Here is a 19,009-nt window from a genome sequence, read left to right on the forward strand (position 1 = left end):
CGTGACAACTGATTAATTCTAATCAAGACCTTAACTGACACAACTGACAGCATTCAGAGCACCTTGGTATATTCCTTCAAGAAGAGGAGGTCTGCCTAAGCTGAGAAAGAACAGATTCCTTTTGTGAATGGTGTCGGCACGCGGCAGTACTCAGTTTCCTATTTCTGCATGCTTTGGGAATTGGCTGGCAGGAGACCTCCCCTTTGTCCTGTCGCAGGAATTTGTCAAAGGTAGCTGTGTCACCTGGCACTGTGTTGGAAATTCTTGTTTGTAAAGGGTCAAAACCATGGAGCTTCATAAGGCTTCACGGGGAGGAGAAAAGGAGTATGGGGGAGGGAGGCTTTGCTCTCTTCCCTTGGTAGCCACAGACGCTCGACTCTTCAGCTCCCCAGAGTAGATTTCAATAAATAAGCAAGAGTGCCCAGGACTTTTCCTGCTGGAACTGTTTGAGTGACTAGCACGCAGCACTCGTGCCAGTGCCTTGACACTTCAAAGGGCAAAAATAATTGCTGTTCGTGTCCTTGATTCAGGTTGCATCAGAAGCGACTCTTTCTGCAGAAGCAGTCCCAGCTGCAGGCCTATTTCAACCAGATGCAGATAGCCGAGAGCTCCTACCCAAGGGCAAGCCAAATGCCACTGTCATGCCAGGAGGAGCAGCAGCCGCCGCCGCCAGCCCAGCAGCAGCAGTCGGCCCCGTTCAGTTTGCAGCAGCCCCTGAGCCCCGTGCTGGAGCCTTCCTCGGAAGGAATGCAATACGACCCCTTCCTCAGCCACTATCCGAAGGTGCAGCTGGAGCCGCTGCCGCCCTCCCAGATCACCAGCTCGTCGCGGTTGTCGGCACCCATCCAGGTGCAGCAGCCGCCCCAGCCCTTACAATATTCCTACCAGACTTGTGAGCTGCCCGTTGTCACCTCTTCCGAGCCAGACTTCCCCGAGCAGTGCCAGTATTCCCTGGAGCCAGCACAGCAGAGCAGCGCAGCGCTGCCCGACAGCCCGAGCAGCTCCGCATCTCACGAGCCCCAGACAAACTACGACCCGTTAACCCTCTCAGAATTGCCCGGGCTCTTTGACTGCGAAATGATGGAGACTGTAGACCCCCAGCACAGCGGCTACGTCCTGGTGAATTAATACCCCGGGGTGTCTAACATCAGAGTGGAAGACGGGACAAATGGAGAAGCATGTGAATTTTTGTTTTTGTTCCAACCCAAAAGTTTTCAACCCTTGAAGCAACAGGGGAGTTAAAAATCCACCTGACTGGGAAAAAAAAAAGGCAGGAGATGGCTAGAAGGGTTTGGCCACTAGCTCCTCTTGCTAGTGGCTGGGGCTAGAGAAGAGGCAGTGCAGTTTGGTCCCATAAAGAACCAGTTTGCATAGAAGGAGAGGGAAAAAAAAGTGAGTTTTAAAGGAAGGAAATGGTCCCTTCCAAAAGGAAAAAAATAAAAAGGATAGTCTGGCAGCATTCATCTAGCATTCACTAGGAGAAAGGAGAAGGAATGCATATTGCATTCTACTTTTTGGCAATAAAAGCAATAGTTTTCATTGAAATTCAGACTAGATTTGGGTCTGAGCTGATGGCAACTGTCATACCCTTGAAACAGTAGCGTAAGGTGGATTTCAAGGGAAGTTGCACTTCGGCATCCAATTGCTGGTTAAGCTTCTGAGCTGCGACTCCTCCACGGTAAGCGGGAGACCAGCAGGCATCGCAGGAGCCTGCGCTTCCTCCTGCTAGCCAGTGAGCAGTTATTTCCCAAGCCGGACAAGGAAATTTTAATTGTTCACTAAGGGAAGCTTCTGGATCTTTGCTAAGTGACATACTGACTTTGTCAAAAGATACCTGGAACTGACGCAGGGCACCACGGTGATTTGTAGAGACCTCGGGGTGGGGCTCAGGAACCTGAAAGATAAAGGATTAGCTAACAGAGAGGGGGGGAGAAGTACCATGAGAAAATCAAGAGCTGTAGCCAGTGACATCAAAAAAAATCCACCGGGGTGGCGTTTGCAATCACCCCTTTTTGCAGACAGGCCTTCCTGGAGGGCTTGGTCTGGGAGAAGTTCTGATCACTGGAGAGGATCCATCTGTCCTTCTGCGGCATTTGAAAAACAAGCAAACAAACTGTGTTTTGAGTTTGCAGTATGTGTTGCTGGTGGTTTATTGAGCTTTGTATATTTGGACAATTATTTAGGGTTTTAGAACTTAAGGATAAAAACAATGAGCTTAAAAAAAAAACCCCTGTGAAGTGATAGTGCTGTGCCTTTTTCGGTTCTTTATCAGACTATATGCTTTTTTTCTGAAGAAAGTAGACAATACCCCATTTATATCCTTGCTACAGCCAAAGTCCCTTCAGAGCACACGTTCCACCATGTGGAACATAATGTTTAACTTCGTTAGTGTTTTGATTGTTTGTGTATATATAACATTGAAAGTATTACAGCAATATTTAGCATCACAAACTGTTGATGTATCAACCATTTCAACGAATACGAAACTCAACAAGCAGTTGTGTCCCCAGAACTTTCCATCACAAAACGTCAGTCATAGGAGGATTGTTCAGGAATCTGCAGGAAGTTCAGATCTCTGTAATAAGGGTTTTGTCTCAGGTCTCGAAATCTTGTGGGCTATTGTCTATCAGCCTGTAAGATGAGGCTCACAGCTAGACAGTTCAGCCCTTTTCTGAGCAAACTTAAAGCACAATTGCAGATTCATTAAAGCACAAAGAATGGTGGAGAAACCGTGCTGATAGCTTACATAGAAAACACCACTATTTGCTGGAAAGTTTCTCCAGTATTAAGTTTGGGGAGTTAAGGTCCTGGACACTACGAATAAAGAAGGCGTAGTCACCAACCACAAAGTTTGGGTGTTCAGGGCATGTAGTGACTTAAAATAGATAGACAAATATTTTAGTGTTCTAGATGCCATAGCAAAGCACTGGGTTCAGCAGGCACCAGAAGAAAAAAAACTAAAAGTAGTTCTGATCCATTGGGTCTTCTGTGCGCGTGTCAAATCAGAGATCTTACCTAGCTAGAAAAAGGAGTTCTCAAAGCTGCTCTCTTTTCCTTCGCCAGAAAGGTGAAAAATCAGCCAGCATTTACAGCAATAAGACCCCAGTTAAGCGGAGGCTAGGAGGACTTCAGGAGTATTGCAGGCTCTGGTCCAGCTGTGCGGCTGGATTCAATCCAGGAGTGCTCAGCTTCTACCTCGGCTAGCGAAGTGATTCTCAAGGCATCAGCAAAGGGAAGTTTAAAGAGCAGGGATCCCATCCACACACTGATTGCTTATTAGATGCAAGATAAAGAGGGCTGGAAAGCTCTAGTTTAAGTAGCTGAGATAGACAAATTTCCTTAGGAAGGGAATTCCCACAGTAAACCCCTTTTCTGACAGGGTCAGTAGCTGTGGCACACAGACACCCCCACGGCCCCCCAGGTGACTAGCAAAGGGCCGGGGACCAGCTGAAGCACACGGTACCACCACAGACCAGGCGTTTCACTACTGCACAAGAGAAAAGGAGGCAACCACAAGTCCTGTCCTTTCACTCCTTGGCAGTCTCAGAGAATAACAAAATTTACCCTTTCCGTGATTCTAAGATCAGACGAGTGCTCGAGGAACTACAAAGCCAAAACGCGACCGGGACACAGCTGCAGCGACGGGCCCAGCTCTGCGCCAGGAGCTGGGTTACTGCCCTGACCGAGACCACTTCCCTCCCTGTCCAGCCCCACCATCACCTCCATTTCAGGACGCAAAGAGAAATAATTCTGAATTAACTGATTCACTTGTCAGAACGTGCCAAGTCGTCTCAGCTCCTTTGAGCCTGGCAGTGCTGGAAAGGGGGAAGCGACAGTTTTCGAATGTAGTTTAGACTCTTTCCCTCGACCAAGAGCCTATTTCACATCACACGTAATTTCCTTTAAGCCAATTAGAATAAAAGGCTTCTAATGCCTTCTAATAGAGCAGAGGATCCACTGGGCACCACTTCGTATTCACGCTACTTTGAAGTGGCTCTTTTGTTCCAGTCTGTTACGTCTAACATTAGAGGACCGCGTACACTACTGTTAGAGTAATTCTTAGCTTTATTATCTCGTATTACAGGCTCCTTTGAAGAGACTTTGGTGTGATGTATTTGGGGTAAAAAATTTCATATGGAGAAAAGTGCAATATATGTGTGTGTGTGGTACGTTCTTTAATGTATTTTTTTAAGGAGTTAGAGGGTTTAGTCTCTGCTTTGGGATAAATGCACTAGTATTGTGAGCTCCAGTTTGGCAAGTTCATCTGTAGTATTTACATGCAACTGGTATGCTGGACTCTGTAAAGCAATTACAGTGTATTAATACAAAATAAAGAATATGTACATTTCATTTTTAAATACGTGGTGAGCTAACACAGCCTCTGCAGCCCTGTGTTCTTTAGCAGCCTCTTTATGCATTACGCGGCAGCTCGTTCCTCTCTGGCAACCCAAGCTGCAAATCACAGAGAGAAAATGCTGCCAAGGCTGGCTTCTCTGACTGAAGTTGGTTTCCTATCGCTGTAACGCGCACAGGGCAGTTGACACCACAAGATTCTCAAGGCAAATGGAGAAAGCATTCTAATAGTCTCACAAAAAATAACTGCATTTCTTTACTGCCTGCTCTGCCATGAAATCGGTCCTGTGCTTTAGGAGTACGCCCCCACTCAGAATACAAGACAGCTCTTTATGAGTTGCATCCCATTCGCTACTTTCCTTGAAGCCTTTCACCTTGATCTAAGGTGTAAGAGGCTTACTTGGACTTAGCCTAGGACAATCTGGGACTTTCCTCTTAGAAAAGATTTTTCACTCCAGAACTACAAGCAACAGCAGCAAAAACTTCATCTTATTCTTTTGCTTGAAGCACTACACCACTGTTGAGGTAAAACAAAACATTGAACCACAAAAGTTCTCTGATAATTTAGGTAGAAAGTTCACGTTTACAGAAAGAATGGGCAGCTCCAGAAGGGGCTCTGGGGGAAAGCAAAATGCCGTGCTCTTCATAGAGGGAGCATCAGAAGCAAGAAGATACCTGAAGCAGGGAAAACATTCCATCACAGCTTCTTGCATAGGACTGCAACAGGAGTTACATGCCAGGAAAGATCATACAAGTGTGGATATGTGAAAAAATCTCAATAATTCTCTCCTTTATAACTCTAACATCATCCTTATGACCCCCAGGCTTTCTTCAATAAGAAATGCACAATGCTCAGAGATTCTTTGAACAGAAATGAGCTTAGAGCCCAGCAAATCGACCTATCTTCCCACAAACCCTGCTGTCCCCGTCGCCTTTGTGCAGTGACCTCAACTGTAACTGGCCGTGAACAGCTGCAGCTGAAGGCAGCAGTTCTTGGTGTGACGCACGGGGACACAGAACACTTGGCACCAGATTTGGGGTTTTTGTTTGTAGCGGTACTGACCGACTGATCGGCCTCCACGCTGCCGTGAATCACGAGTGCCAAGAAGTCCTGAGACTACAGCTCGGGCTACCCGAGGTCGATACGCTCACTGCATCTGCTGGGGCTGCTTTCCCATCTACTCTACTCCCCGCTGTCTCCTAAATCTCCTGATAGAGTCTGGGGTGATGAGCCAAGGCAGAAGGGTGAAGCGTGGTATCTGCGTGCCCCGCTTGCCCAGGGACGTCAGCCGGAGATAGGAGGATGAGTCAAGCTGCAGGGACCGGGGCTGTCACTCCTCCTCCGGCAGCGCCACGGCAGGACAGAAGAAATAGGATGTGCTTTCCGTACACGCTCATTTGCTGCTAGCAGTCAGCGCAAAATCAGAGAAGGTGACACCTCGAGGGGTTGCCTCGGCCAACCTCTCGAGGTGTCTGGAAGCCTCTCTCCCCCCGAAACACAAAGGCTAAGCCCTCCTTATCCCAGCGGAGCCAGGAGGAAGCCCTCCCCCTCGCCGGGATAAGTTCTGACTTACAGACTAGGTCACAGCCTTTAAACCCCGTGCAAAGTTGCAGAGCGCAGCGTTTCTCTGCCGGGCTGCGGGCCAGCAGCGCTCTCCTTTTCAGCGCTGCCTGGCTGACACCGCTCAGTTAAGTCCCCTGGCAGATGGACCAGCAGCAGCCGGGCTGCCAGGGGAACACAACACGCACGGGGCAGCAGCCGACCACGGCACAACTTACGCACGGGGTGCGAGCAGAATGCTCACACGTCACTCGTGCTGTTTGGGCTTTGGCAGACTGAACTGAACAGTGAGGTGTATCCTCAGACCTCTTCGTCTGAAGGTCGTGCCTAAGACTTGTGTGGGTGCAAGCTTCAGCCTCTGCTTACCTTCCCCCAGCGTCCTGAACATATTTAAGATAAGCCTTGGAAAGCATCCCTGAGTCCTTTGGTATAGAGCAAAGCAGCAGCGAGGGCGATAAGCTGGTGAATGAGTGGAGAGCCTATGGAAGAACGGCTGCACTAGGGAGAGAGAGAAAGGGAGATGTCCAGGAGACGGCAGCAGGAGCTGACAGGCCCAGATAGTGAATACTCTAAAGAAAGACACAGACAAAACCCACGCGTGCTGCAAAAAAAAAAAAAAAGATCCTCTGTGCAAAGAGAGCAGGAATGGCTTCTGCAGCCCAGAGCGCAGACACGTGGCCAGCAAAGCTCCAGGAGCAATACTGCTGCAGCTGGAAGCCTCGGTCTTGCAGGGCACCAGCCAAATCTTGGTTCCTCGAGGTGCGGGCAGGTCTGCCACTTGGGCTGGGGAGCAGCACCAAACAGGAACGGGGCCGCGTGCGGTGACCTGGAGCCGTACCCATGTGGGTGCTGGAAGGACCAGGGGCCCCTGCCCAGCTGCAGAACAGAGCTGGCCGAGTCCCCACAGGTCGGTCAGCTCAAGGTTAAATCTGCCCCTGCCCCCAAGCTCTGCTCTTGGACACCAACCCGGGGTTATCTGGCACAGCACAGGCAGGCTGCAGCGCTCAGCACAGCCCGAGTAAACAGCAGTGCCCAGTCCTTGCCACCCAGGCACGTCACAGCCCTGCTTCTGCCCAGCTTGTGTCCAGCACCACCTGCATGCAGTGCCTGCACACAACACTGATTCGCTTTTCACTCACATCAGGGGGACGGGGGACTTGGAGCCCAGGGAATAGCCCTGAGAGGAGCCCCTGCCTTGCTGGGACCCCAGCGCAGGGCTGGTTGCATGCACACACACGCTCATTTCCTTCCTACATCTCCCCCTGAGGCAGATGTTCTCCCACAAGAGAACATGAGGTGCACAAAAGCAGTACCTAGAACTACAGGAGATCAGGATACGGGCACTGAGACCGATCCCTGCCCGCTCCCGAGGGGGTCAGAAGGCACATCCGAATCCAGCACGTCGCCCCTGCCCTAAGAACAGCCCAGGAGATGTGAGCAGGACGCCACAGCCATGGCCCCATCTTCCACCTCCGCCACTGCGAGGAATCCCAACCACATCACACGGAGACACGCATCTGGTGCTGTGAGCACACGGGCACGAGAGCGCAAGTGAGAGCAAGTTTGTTTTTAACTGAAACCCCATTTTCCTCTCCTGTAGGATCTCACATCGTCACACTGGCGTTTTCCACACTAACCCAAGAAGGTGTAGGAGTACTATCTACAGGCATTACTGCTGGACAACACGAAAAGGAAACACGTTTGCTAGGCTTTATGCTAGGGCTGTTTTGGGATATTTAAGGAAAAAACAATCAGTCTTATCCTTAGAGATCAATGGCTGGTATTTCAAATAAGACTGGAGCAATGCTACGTGGCAAGCAGCAGGCAGAACTAAATTACCATCTTTGTGTATTTTCTAATAAGGGAGCAGAGAATGACCGTCCGGTCATTGACGAGAACACCTTAAACATGAAATTGAAACAGACTTAAGACTGAATGTAAGATTGTAGCAGGAATTATTCCCCCCCACGCACGCACTGTTTGACATTCAAAGTGCGTCAATGGAAAACGCTAAGTGGGTTCTGCAGTCGTGACCCTGCCAGGGACAAAGTACAAGGAACGCTGCCAAGCAGGTCAGCCCAGCGTGGACAACTGCACGTTAGGACAACAAAAGCGCTGTGATTTTCACTGATTCAGGTTGTTTTCTGATGGGAATATTACACTGCACGGTTGAAGTGGAGGTCGGGTAGCAGAAAGCTCATTCTAAATACAAGGAAAAGAAATGTCTAATCGGGTGAATCGCACAGGGAATCAGCTGTGAATTAGGTACAGAAAACCTCAAAGGAATACAAAGCAGAGAAATAAGGCCCATTTAGCCACGCCAGCAGCAGCCAACCTGGGGCACACAGAGCAAATAGCGACGGCAGTTAGTTCAGCACAACAGCACCAAGGCAGAAAGGAAAAGGAGAAATTCATAAACCGACGTCTCAGCACTTTACCTGCTACCTGGAAACAGAGACACACTAAATAACGGCGTGGGACAGTACAGAAACAGGTGTCAAGAGACTGGATCCAGAGCTGAGATGTGCATGACAAGTCAACTCTCGTGCACACGCAGCCTGGGATTTACTAAAGTGCACAAAACCAGCCCGTGGCAACGCACGCTGCCTGGTGAGTCCCTGCTCAGAGGGTTCAGGGCCTTCCAGCACTCGTGTATGGGAAGGAGGAGACTCTTATGCGTTCAAAATTGACACCCTAAAAGACACAATTTACAGGCTAAATGGGAAGGCACTTTCAGAAATATAAACCGGATGAGCCTCTGGCATTTCGTACAAATAACACTCCTTATAAACAAATGCCACAGCTAAAGTCAAACAGAAGAAAGAAACTGGAGCAGGATGATCAGGAGAGAGATGAAAAGAGCAGGGAGGGAAAAGGGGAGAGGTAAAAAAAAAAAAAAAAAAAAAAGGATTATCCAATTTGAAAGTTTTACTAAGCAACAGAAACTCTCAGTGGGGACGGACATGCCTCCTACTGTTAACGGCGGTGGCAAAAAAAGGAACGTTTTTGCCTCCACTGCTTTGAGGGTTATAGGAAGCGATTGCAAAGGTGCGTTCTTACACCTCAGGATGCCAAGAGTAACACCGTGCCACTGACTGAGATTTCCAAGTCTGCGGGAATATACTCTGTGGGGACTAACAGCAATATTAACCTGATTGGGACAGGTTATTCTGATCCTCAGTTGTTGAAAATTAGCGTGACGCAGTAATTATAATGGAGCATGGGCATCCAGACAGACTGGGAACTTTAAGGTTAAGCCAAATGAGAAATCCCAGGACTGCACAAAAACTGAAACCAGGAACCAGACACGTCTAGCTCACCATAATGTCTAATATAAATTATAGACACCTAATGAGAAATCAAAGCCACCATTTTAGCAACAGAGGATACCATTCGGTGCCATAATTTACTGTCCATAAGCTGACATAAACCAGCCAAACTGTATTACGTTAGGAAGCCAACAAATATTACAAGGGACAGTAAGTTAATCCTGGTGGCTTACAAAGGAGGCAGAGGGGCAGGGTTGAGGGGTAAAATTCAGAGGCTGAGCCTTGTCAGCTCCTAAAGGGGTCGGGAAGGTGTATCCAAACCTACATGCCACCACCCATCTCTGAATGGACAGTGAGATGCACGTCTTCAGCATCACCGCAGGGAAACCCAGACAGACCTCACGGATACGCACATCACAGTAACTTGCTCGTGAGTGTGTGGGTACAAAGGTGTAAGCAACCCAAGTCGGGCTTGTTTCACACTAAAATCACCTTCCCCTCCTCTAACATCTCACTCTGTCGCTTGCTACTGCCACAACACCCAACTGTTTCTAAACAGCTCAGCCTGTGTGGGCGATCTTCCCTCTCCCACCAGCAGCCAAGTGCAGGAGTGTGCAGGGGAGCCTCTGTTGCCCCCGGTGTGGCCATGCAGAGCCGGAGGGGAGGAGGGCAGCTCATCACGCGGCTCAGCACCGTGCTCCAAAACATCTGCGAACCCAAGCAGACAGCTCTGCTGCGGTGACGCTTGGCTCACACGAGAGCAGCTTTTTCTAACCCAAACTGCTAAAACCAAACCTTTTTAATCAAAGCTGAGTCTGAAACGCACAACAGCAGCGCTACATGGCAATACTGGGATGCCCAAAATATTCTGTCCGAGCCCAATCTGCAGCTACAAACCAAACAGAACCACACCATAGGACACATTGATTTTCGTTCCCATACAGGCATCGGTATCAATTAAGGTTATTCAGGGAAAACAAGACTCACACACCAGATATTATCTGCCCAGTTTATTTCCGAAGTTTTATCTGCCCATTTCTTCAGGTCTTTCGAGCAAGGGTTCAATATGTTATCCCTAAAGGGAGGGCTCCATTTCCCATATATCTGCCACTCAGTGTTAGGAAACTTTAAATATGGTGGTTTTGAGAAGAGATCTCTTTGCTCAGAAAGGTACATTAATGGGGTAATTTTCTGCAAGGAAAATGCCATAATACAGTTTTATATAACAGTGCCTGCTGAACTGACTTATCAGCAAATAAAGGCTACAGTGTTTTGATAAGAAGCCATGCGGTGTTGGTTTGCAGAATAGCAGCAAAATGAGCGACTCTTTGGAAAGCTAATAGGAGGTTTGATCCCAAAATACTCACAAATGGACATTTACTTAGCCGAGAATTATATGCTGAGTTCTGGAAAGGTTAGGCGCATTTAGGGAGTTCGTAAGCTCTCTGCAGCTTGTCTCCTGCAGGCTGCTATAGTGGAGAGAAGCCGAGAGCATGCAGCTGCTGACGTCAATAGGGTAAATAATACCATGTACTGAAATCACCTGGGTATGCATTACCCTTTCAACAGAGCCTGCTGAGCGCGCTGGGCTGCAAAGCGCTCTGGGAAGCCCAGGTGTCTGCTTGCATGGAAAATACCACAGCAGATCCAGTAAATATTCTTCAAGACCACCACCCCCCCACGGAAAAAGAGAGAAAAAAAAAAAAGGTAATTTGAGCATCTCAGACCTTGTTATCTCTTCCTTTGCAAGCACAGTTACCGTTCACATGCTGTGACACACGCACCAAGCACCAAAACCCCGCAGAAGAGAGGGACGCTCCAGGACAGGCTGTTCTGTTTGCAATTAACAGCTTACACTTTAATCACTTGGTGAGGCCACTTTGCTGCTGCTCCGGGGAGCTGCCACATGCCCAGGGGTGCTGAGCTCCCGTCTAGGGCTGTGCAGGCACCACCGAGCCCGCTGCCCAGGGGGCTGGCAGCAGCCACAGGGTGCTGTGCAGTGGTGCTGCCCTTGGGCTGGCACCACAACACTCCAACAAGGGTCACACTAACAGCAGATAACCACAGGCAATTAATTACCTGTGTAAACACCTATGGGAGCAGAACGCCCCCTCCACTCGCAGCAGCAGTGCCAGAGCTCAGCGGCCTGCTCGCAGCATCCCCCAAAGCCCAGCCCGGTGCCCTAGCCACTAGGCCACACTGTTTCTCCAGCAAGCAAGGTCTGCTGCCTTCCGAACAGGCTGAAAAGGAGCCGAAGGCTCGGGTCCTGCCTGGCAGCTCCCAGCCCCGCAGGCTCCAAGCGTCTCAGCCCATCTGGGACAGAGAGGGGAGCAGCAATCGGAGCCGCCGAGCAGCCAGGCTGCCTTTAACCTCCCTCCCTGTCACATCTGCTGCGAGCAGAAGCAGGAGAACGTTATTATTAATGCAGCAAATTAGCGGTCAGGTCCCGTTAGCGCTGCTCACGTCACGGCAGCCGCATTAGAGGCTGGTCAGGAGACGGATGAATTATTCACAGGGATCGGGGCGCTGACAGCGAGCTCGGGGGGCACGGCTGGGGCAGGCCTGCGGCACCTCGCCGTGACGGAGGCCAGCTGCTCCCCGCTCCTGACAAGCGTTTCCTTGGAGCTGTTGCCATGTCGACACATCTGTCTAGGCCATCCTACTTGGAGAAAGTTGAAGGTAATTTAACACAGAAAGCCAAGGAAGGTTCTGAAGTGCTTTAACCCTTTGGAGGTGCCGAGAGAGCTCTTCCCCAGGAAGGCGGCCGGAGCGGCTGCAAGCCGGTTTGCTGAGCTCCTGGAGGAAACGGGCAGGACGAGCTGCCACATTTCCCCTCCCGAGGGAACGACCGACTTCTCAAGATGCTGCAAGGTCAAGGAAAAAGGAAAAAAAAGAAAAAAAAAAAGGAAAAAAACAAAACACACGCAAAATCCCCAAAACAGCAGCTCTGAGTCCTGGTCTCCCAGGACTCACCCACAGCCCGAGGCCCGAACCAGACGGCCTTGAGGTCCTGCTCTTCCCCGGACCTGTGTGACCACATTACCCCAAAGGAAGAGCTAGGGCCGGCTCTGAGGGGTTCAGGCGCCTGCAAAACCAACCCCGTACACATACAGCACTGCCTGTGCACAGAACAGCCAAAACCACGTGCTGTTTCCTCAGCAGGCCTGGAACAAGAGCAAGCAAAACCCAACCACGGTATCACGAGGCCAGAAGGCCGTTTCTCCCCCAGTACCTCAGTTGCCACATACTCACTCGGGTGCCAAGTTGCAGCTAAATAAGCAAGACCATGACCTCCTCCCGGAACCACACAGCTCTAACCTTTAGCCCTTCTGGTTTCAACCAGGCCCTTAACCTCGAGCTCCACAGACGCTCTTGTGGTCCCCAGCACTTCACCTTGCTTTATTAATGTTTATTTAAAGTAATCACATGTTTGAAGAGAGGCCAGAGCTCCGGTTCAGTGCTGCCGGCCTAAAAAGATCAGACGTTTGTCAGTTCCCCAGCACAATTGGGCCCAAACTCTGATAAAGGACAATTAATTAATACTTTATACACCAAGGTGGACTTGGAAAGCAAACTCCTTGACTGCCATTCACTTCTTTTCAGCAGACGCAGTCACAACAACAACAGGAATTTTGGGGAAGGCTTTCTGAAGTCACCATGAGGAAAGGCCACACAACCTGCTACAAAGAGCCCACGAAGAGTCAGCCCCTTCAGAAACCACTCGTGGAGCCCAGAGAAGCCCTGCTAGCTCCCTGCTCGCTCCCTGCTCAGACAACAAAATCAGATCAAGATAAACACACACGCACAGCACGAGCACAAAACGGGTTCATAAGCAGCTCACTGATGTGTTGTTACCCCACCTCAGAACTGGGGGCTGACTTAAATAACAAAAACTCATACAGTGGAAGGCCTACCCAGGCATTTTTGCTTTATTTTGAAAACGTTGCCTAGAGCCTTGGCACGACATACCCAGATTTTTGTCTTTCCCTGGGGTATTTGTCCCAGAATACCAGTCTTTAAAAGGGCTGATTTTTATATTAACAGTTTCTTAGAAACCACAACAGCATTTTTTTTTCCTCCAAGAGAATTAATTGTAAATTGCCTAAAAATAAGCCTGGAAAAACTCAGAGGGGAAAGAAACGTCAGCTCCTGGCAGCTTTATTGCAGCGGTCTTTGTGCCGCGTGGCCTCCATTGTTCCAAGCTGGGTCACTGGGGGATGGGGGAAACCTCCGAGGCGAGCCAAGAGACCTCCTGCGGTCACAGAGCAGCTCAGACATGGAGATTCAGAGCAAAGGGGAAGAGCTACACCTTCCCGCTGGCCACCAGAAGGACCATATTTAGCTGCTACTTTTCCACAGCAACCCTCACCTCTGAAATCCAACCATGCACATAAACAAGGGCAGCCTGTCTGCCCTGAGCATGGAGCAGTGGCTATGGTGTCTGACCAAGAATCGTGTGCTAGGACAGACAGGAAGCCACTCAGGGCAGGGACTCCACAGCCTGTGCAGTGCCCGACAGAAACGGTTATAGAGAGGATGCAGGAACACAGCACCAGAGCCCCAGTCTGGGGTCGCACAGAGCCACCAGTGTGGTGCCACCCCACTTCCAAGCCCCCCTCACTCCTCCAGTCTTACCTCCAGCTATCCACAAGCCCCACACACTCTGCCTACCTTGAGAAGGACCATGGAGAAGCTTTGAGTGCCCTCGGTAACACCCAGGTGGCAGCAATCTGAGTGCCCTTGGTGGCACCCAGGTGGTGGCAATCAGGGCTCCCTGCAGCAGCCTGGCAGGCAGAGGTGCTCCAGGAGCACGGAGCTGAGCACTGCGATGCCCAGCAGGACAGGGAATGGTGTCTGGGGGCTGTGCATGCTCTGGCTGCTGCACTTCTGCCCTGAGGTGCGTGTCCTAACAGGCTTCACGGTGCAAAAGCCACTGGTGTGAGGCTGACGGGATCCAAATGTCAGCTTTGGAAGGCACAAAGCTGCAGGACGAGATGCTGTAATGCACATAAAGGGCTCTCCCTTATGGCCAAATGTCCTAGTCTGCAAAGAGCATCCCTTGGTGGGGGTGCTCTTGCTGGCATGTAGGGTTTGGTTCACAAAAGAGAAACATGTCAGGGTGTTGCCCTCGCAGGTGATGATCTTATGCAAGTGCCTTCCCATAACAGCAAGGAGCCCAGGAGCTGGCTCCTGCCGCGTGTCACCCACCAGCAGCACAGAGCAACCCCCTCTACCTTCCAGGAACACGGAGCTCGGTCAGGAGGGGAGGCAGCAGGTGAGGGGTTAACAGAGCAGCACACCCATTCGGGCTGTATCTAAACAGAAAGAAAAATGGCCAAAACATTTCTTAAGAGGAGAGGCAGCTGACGCCAGTAGCATCTGATCTCCTGCTGCCAACAGGCAGTTCAGGCACCCCGGGGGGGGTTGCAGCCAGGATCAGCTGCTGTGCTTTGTTGTCAGTTGTGCCCTTCTCCCTCCTTCCGAAGTAGGTCTCAGTCACACGGCAGGCGAGGCTAAAGCATTTGCTGGGAGGGATTTGTCTTGTCAGAGGGGATTTTGGAAACAGTACTACCAAGTCTGCTGTCTGCGAGGGTTAGAAAGGCTCAGGAAGGTAATTTTTTTTTTAAGACAGAAAGTTACACTCCCTATTTTATATAAAAGAAAACATCCAAAAACTCAGCACTGACTCTTGAGTGGTCTTGAAAATCTAAGTGGGAATAATCTGACTTTTCTGACCAGATCGTGGAGATAAGGCATTAGTTGTTAGCAACGAGCTTACCACCAGGCACACAGGGTATTTCCAAGGTCACCCAAAAATACCCAGCAAGTGAGCCGGTGGGTAAATTTAGCCGAGTCAGATCCCCGGTGCTGCACAGCACCTCGCTGTGACGTACCCACACATCTCTGAGGGTTCCCCTGGAGCAGGTCCAGCAGTCCCCCCGTTTATTGGAGAAGCAAGGCGAAGGTCAGACGGAGCAGGGAGAGCCACGTGCTTGGCCATGCTGGCTCTAGCAGCGATCCAGCTCTGCGGGCCTGCTGCTGGGGACGTGAAGGATGAACTCAGCTCCCTGCAGAAGCTGCAGCTAGCTGAAGGGCACATCACCTGCTGGGGATTTCGGGAAGCTGTAGTACCCCGTGCTGAATGGCTCACTTGGGAATTATCCTGTGACTCCAGCCTTCCCTGGGCACACAGGCGATACCTTTAGCTTGCTGTACCACTGTTTGCTCTGTGCAATGGTCTAAAAGCATCGTCCCACCTGCAAAAGGGAGCTGTAGGAGTCAACAGTCAGGCAACCCAAAAGGATAAGCCTTCTAAGCCACGTTCTCCAGCTCTGGAAAGCAAGTTCCCTGCCTGCTCTGCCCCCAGACAGGGAGAAGCTTACAGTTTCTCAGCCATGATTAATTTCATTTAAAAATGCTGCTTGCAAGGAATGTCCATTCCCATCCCACAGCCTGTTTCAGCAGCACTTCTCAGTGAATGACGTCAGTGCCAAGAGCAGTCACCGACAGCAGCTCTGCAACAACCCCGCTGCCTTTCCCCTTCACGCTGACCAACCTGTACCTGTTGTACCTTCCAGGTACAAACCCGTTAGTGACTAATACGAATTTTCATCTAAATCAGCGATCACAGCAGCTCAAGAGGCAGAACAAAAGCTCGAGCCCTCAGCAGTGGAGCAGTCCACTCAAGTCAGGCCGTTTCGCTGCAGTTTGCAAGGATTTCATGCTTTGTCTGCAGGGAAGTGCCGACTTTGGAAGCGGAGCTGTTTCACGAGCACTTGCCATTTTGTCCCATTCCCAGAAAGGAAGGAACATAAAAAGATGTTGGCTTTAGTGTTTTTTACACGTTTACACATGTAACCCACGGCAGGTGGAGCACAGCAGGCAGCCTGCCATGCCACCCCACCGCTCCTCGGACTGAGCTCAGGCACAGCTCACAGTGAGGCTCCTTCCTGCTCTTTTCCAGCCTTTTTTGTGCAGGCAATGCTGCTTGCACGGGGCTGTCTTTCACTGATGTTACTTCTCGTTAGAGGAAGCGTCCTTGAAAGCATGTAGAACTGCTGGTGGAGGTAGAGCTGCTGTCCTTTTCACTTGCGTAAGCAGGTCAAGGTAAGCACTGGCGGGAGGTTTACATCACCCTGCTGGCGTGTGCAAATCCTGCGGGCACCTCTTCCAGGCTAGGTCTTTCCCTAACAGTTTTCCCTAAGAGTATGCAAAACCTGAGCATCTGCCCAACAAGAATTCCTCGTGTTGCCATTAACAGGAATCAAATAAGCACCTTTGTCATTTCTCTCCCCAGCAAATTAAGGGAGGACGCACTAGAGCAAACAGAAAACCTCCCAGGAGCTCTGGGGCAGGCCCAGTGCTAACAGGGCACCACCAAAATCATGTTTTGGCTGGTTCAGCCTGGTCCTTCATGCCATCAGATTCCTCAGGAATGAGTTCACCACTCCTTATAAACTCATACACCGACCTTTAAGTCAACTTTGGGAGCTGCTTTGCGAGGGAAGGGGGAAAACACGCAAATCATACACCCTCCCTTCCTTGCTTGCTTTCCTAATCCTTCAGAATGTAATTTTTGACTATAAAAAGCTGAAAAAAAAGTCAGAGGAACATCTGATGGGGCCCAGCAGCATGTTTTCTGTGTTACTTTGTGGACTGCGGTTACTGAACACATCAGTCTTCGCTTAAAGCAGGGAGCCAGCGTGCTCTGCCCTTACCCCCGGTAACTCTCCTGCCCGAGAGGCTGCTGTTCGATAACAGTTACCGCTGCAGTAAAACAACACCAACAGAGACGTTGGTAATGAGAATGTTAAATAAGACTGGCCCCAGTACTGACCCCTGGGTACTCCTCTCATTGCTGGCACCCAGCCCTTTGTGGTGCTGCTTCCCTCATTGCAGCACCCCCGTACAGACACGGCCTGCCTCCCCCGGTGGCACCCAACCGGCCGGGGTCAGGAAGGCATCTCCCGAGCAAGCTCTCAGCCCCCTTGCTGCCACTCGTCTGCAAGGCAGGATTCACCACGGCCTCGTCCAAGAAAGCCCCGGGCTGGGGCTCAGGAGACTGCACTCAATTTCTCAGCTTTGCCACTACCCTTGCTGGAGGCTGCGGCCTTTGGTGGCTCAGCTTCCCTCCTCCAGACAGTGTCAGCCTCTCCTCACGCTGCTTTCCTGACCCGTTCTCCCCTCTGGATTAGGCAATTACCTGCTGCTTTTATCGGTAACAAGTTTTTAAGTGTCTGGGGGAGCCCGACTGCTGAAGGAAGCACCTGGCTGAAAGCTGCTCCTCTGCACGTCTCCGGTGCTCTGTCTCGTACAGAGTGCGCTGCTGGCCGGGCTCCCAGAGGCAGGAGGTGCCAGGAGCTCTCAGTAGGTACGCTCCGGCATTCGGAGGCACAGCTCACGAAGCCCTGCTCCATTTACTCTAATTTGGCCCCATCTGAGCTGCGTTTTTCTGCTGATGTTGAAGTACCAGATGCCTCCCCTCCAGGCAGCGTGCTAGAAACCAGCTCTGAAAAGGAGCTGGTGGTAGAAACTGAACCTCTGCTCTCTAGCCGACAGTGCAAAGAGCTTTGCAAACATGAACGAATTCTACTTCGCCCTTCCTTGCAAAGGGAGCATTTCCTCCATTTGACGTCGCTCTCCCACTTCTGTCAGCAAAAGGATTTGGAACAAGATCTCGAGATTCAAAGACACGGGTTTAATTGCAAACCCCATCCTTCCTGGCACGCAAAATGAGCAATTTAGCAGGGTTACAAGTTCCTGAGCTCTTCTCTCCACCTGGAGGTAAAAGAACAAGCAACCTGAATTCACAGAGCCCGAATAAAACACCCCACACATTGGACAGCCTGCACTTACTAACCAGATCTGATCTCTTCTCCCCATCACTCCACCTTTCCTGGCTCGTTTTACTTTTGAAGACACCCCGTTTAATTTAGGACTAGGTCTGACACACTACTTAGAGTGCGAAGCACCTAATTCCACAAGCAAGCCCTAGATGCCACGAGCAAAGAGGCTCTTAGGCAACCTTTCATGCCCACACTGCCCTGTTACGGGGTCGTGCTGCCTTTCTGTTGGAGAAGACACCTCAAGTGCCTACAGAAAGAAGCCCTCGTGAAATTTAGGCTATTCCTAGCACGCTGGCTGGGCTCTGGGCGCTGAGCTCTGTAGGACAGACGCTGAGACAATGGTGGGCTGGGTGGGTTTATCCCCTAGACACTAAACAGCGGAGCTGCTCCCCCCCAGGAATATCAGCCAAGTCCCAGAGGATGACATAGCAACCTTTGCCATTTGTAATTTAAAATGAATAGATACTCTAAGAGTTTTTAATTACAGCATCTATACATACCTGGGTCCGCTATTATTTCTATGTGCTCACAACTGCTCATTAATCACACGTCAACAGAAAATCGCCTGAAAAATTCCACGTACTCTCTGTAAACTGTCATCAGCCAAAGGAATGCAACCACCCAAAAGCCTGCCTTAAAGGAAAACCGGCCGCAGTGTCCGTGAGTTTCTGCCTCACGCTGTACACCTGCAAGAGCTGGAGAATCCATTCCCCTGCAACCAAACCAACCTGCCCCATGGTGCCTGGGGAGCTGGAGGGAAGCAAGCGTTGGAGGCTGGTTTTCTAATTTGTGGAACTGCTCCCAGGGCTGTGGTATAGAAGCTCTCTGGAATAAAGTAGTCAAAGCAGCAGCGGTTGTGCAAGAGGAGAGCTGTGTACTCCACAGCTGCCCCAGCAACGGCTGTTTGACTTTGCCCCACAGCTGCTGCGAATGTTCCTCCTCCGGTTCCAAAAATTCAGGCTAACTGGGGCCTTAATATT

The 19,009-nt window shown here is 50.5% G+C and overlaps 1 protein-coding gene across 2 annotated transcripts in view; it reads left to right on the forward strand.

Moving 5' to 3' along the window:
- SIK2 (salt inducible kinase 2) overlaps positions 1–4,371 on the forward strand; it is a 49,698-nt gene extending 45,327 nt beyond the window's left edge. For both annotated transcript variants that reach the window (XM_035555730.1, XM_035555731.1), the window contains one exon: positions 531–4,371. In XM_035555730.1, the coding sequence (XP_035411623.1) occupies positions 531–1,128 (598 nt within the window). In that variant the 3' untranslated portion in view covers positions 1,129–4,371. The remainder of the gene's footprint in view (positions 1–530) is intronic.
- The last annotated feature ends 14,638 nt before the right edge of the window (positions 4,372–19,009 follow it).

This window comes from Cygnus atratus, chromosome 22, assembly GCF_013377495.2.
Source record: "Cygnus atratus isolate AKBS03 ecotype Queensland, Australia chromosome 22, CAtr_DNAZoo_HiC_assembly, whole genome shotgun sequence".
Taxonomy (NCBI): Eukaryota; Metazoa; Chordata; class Aves; order Anseriformes; family Anatidae; genus Cygnus; species Cygnus atratus.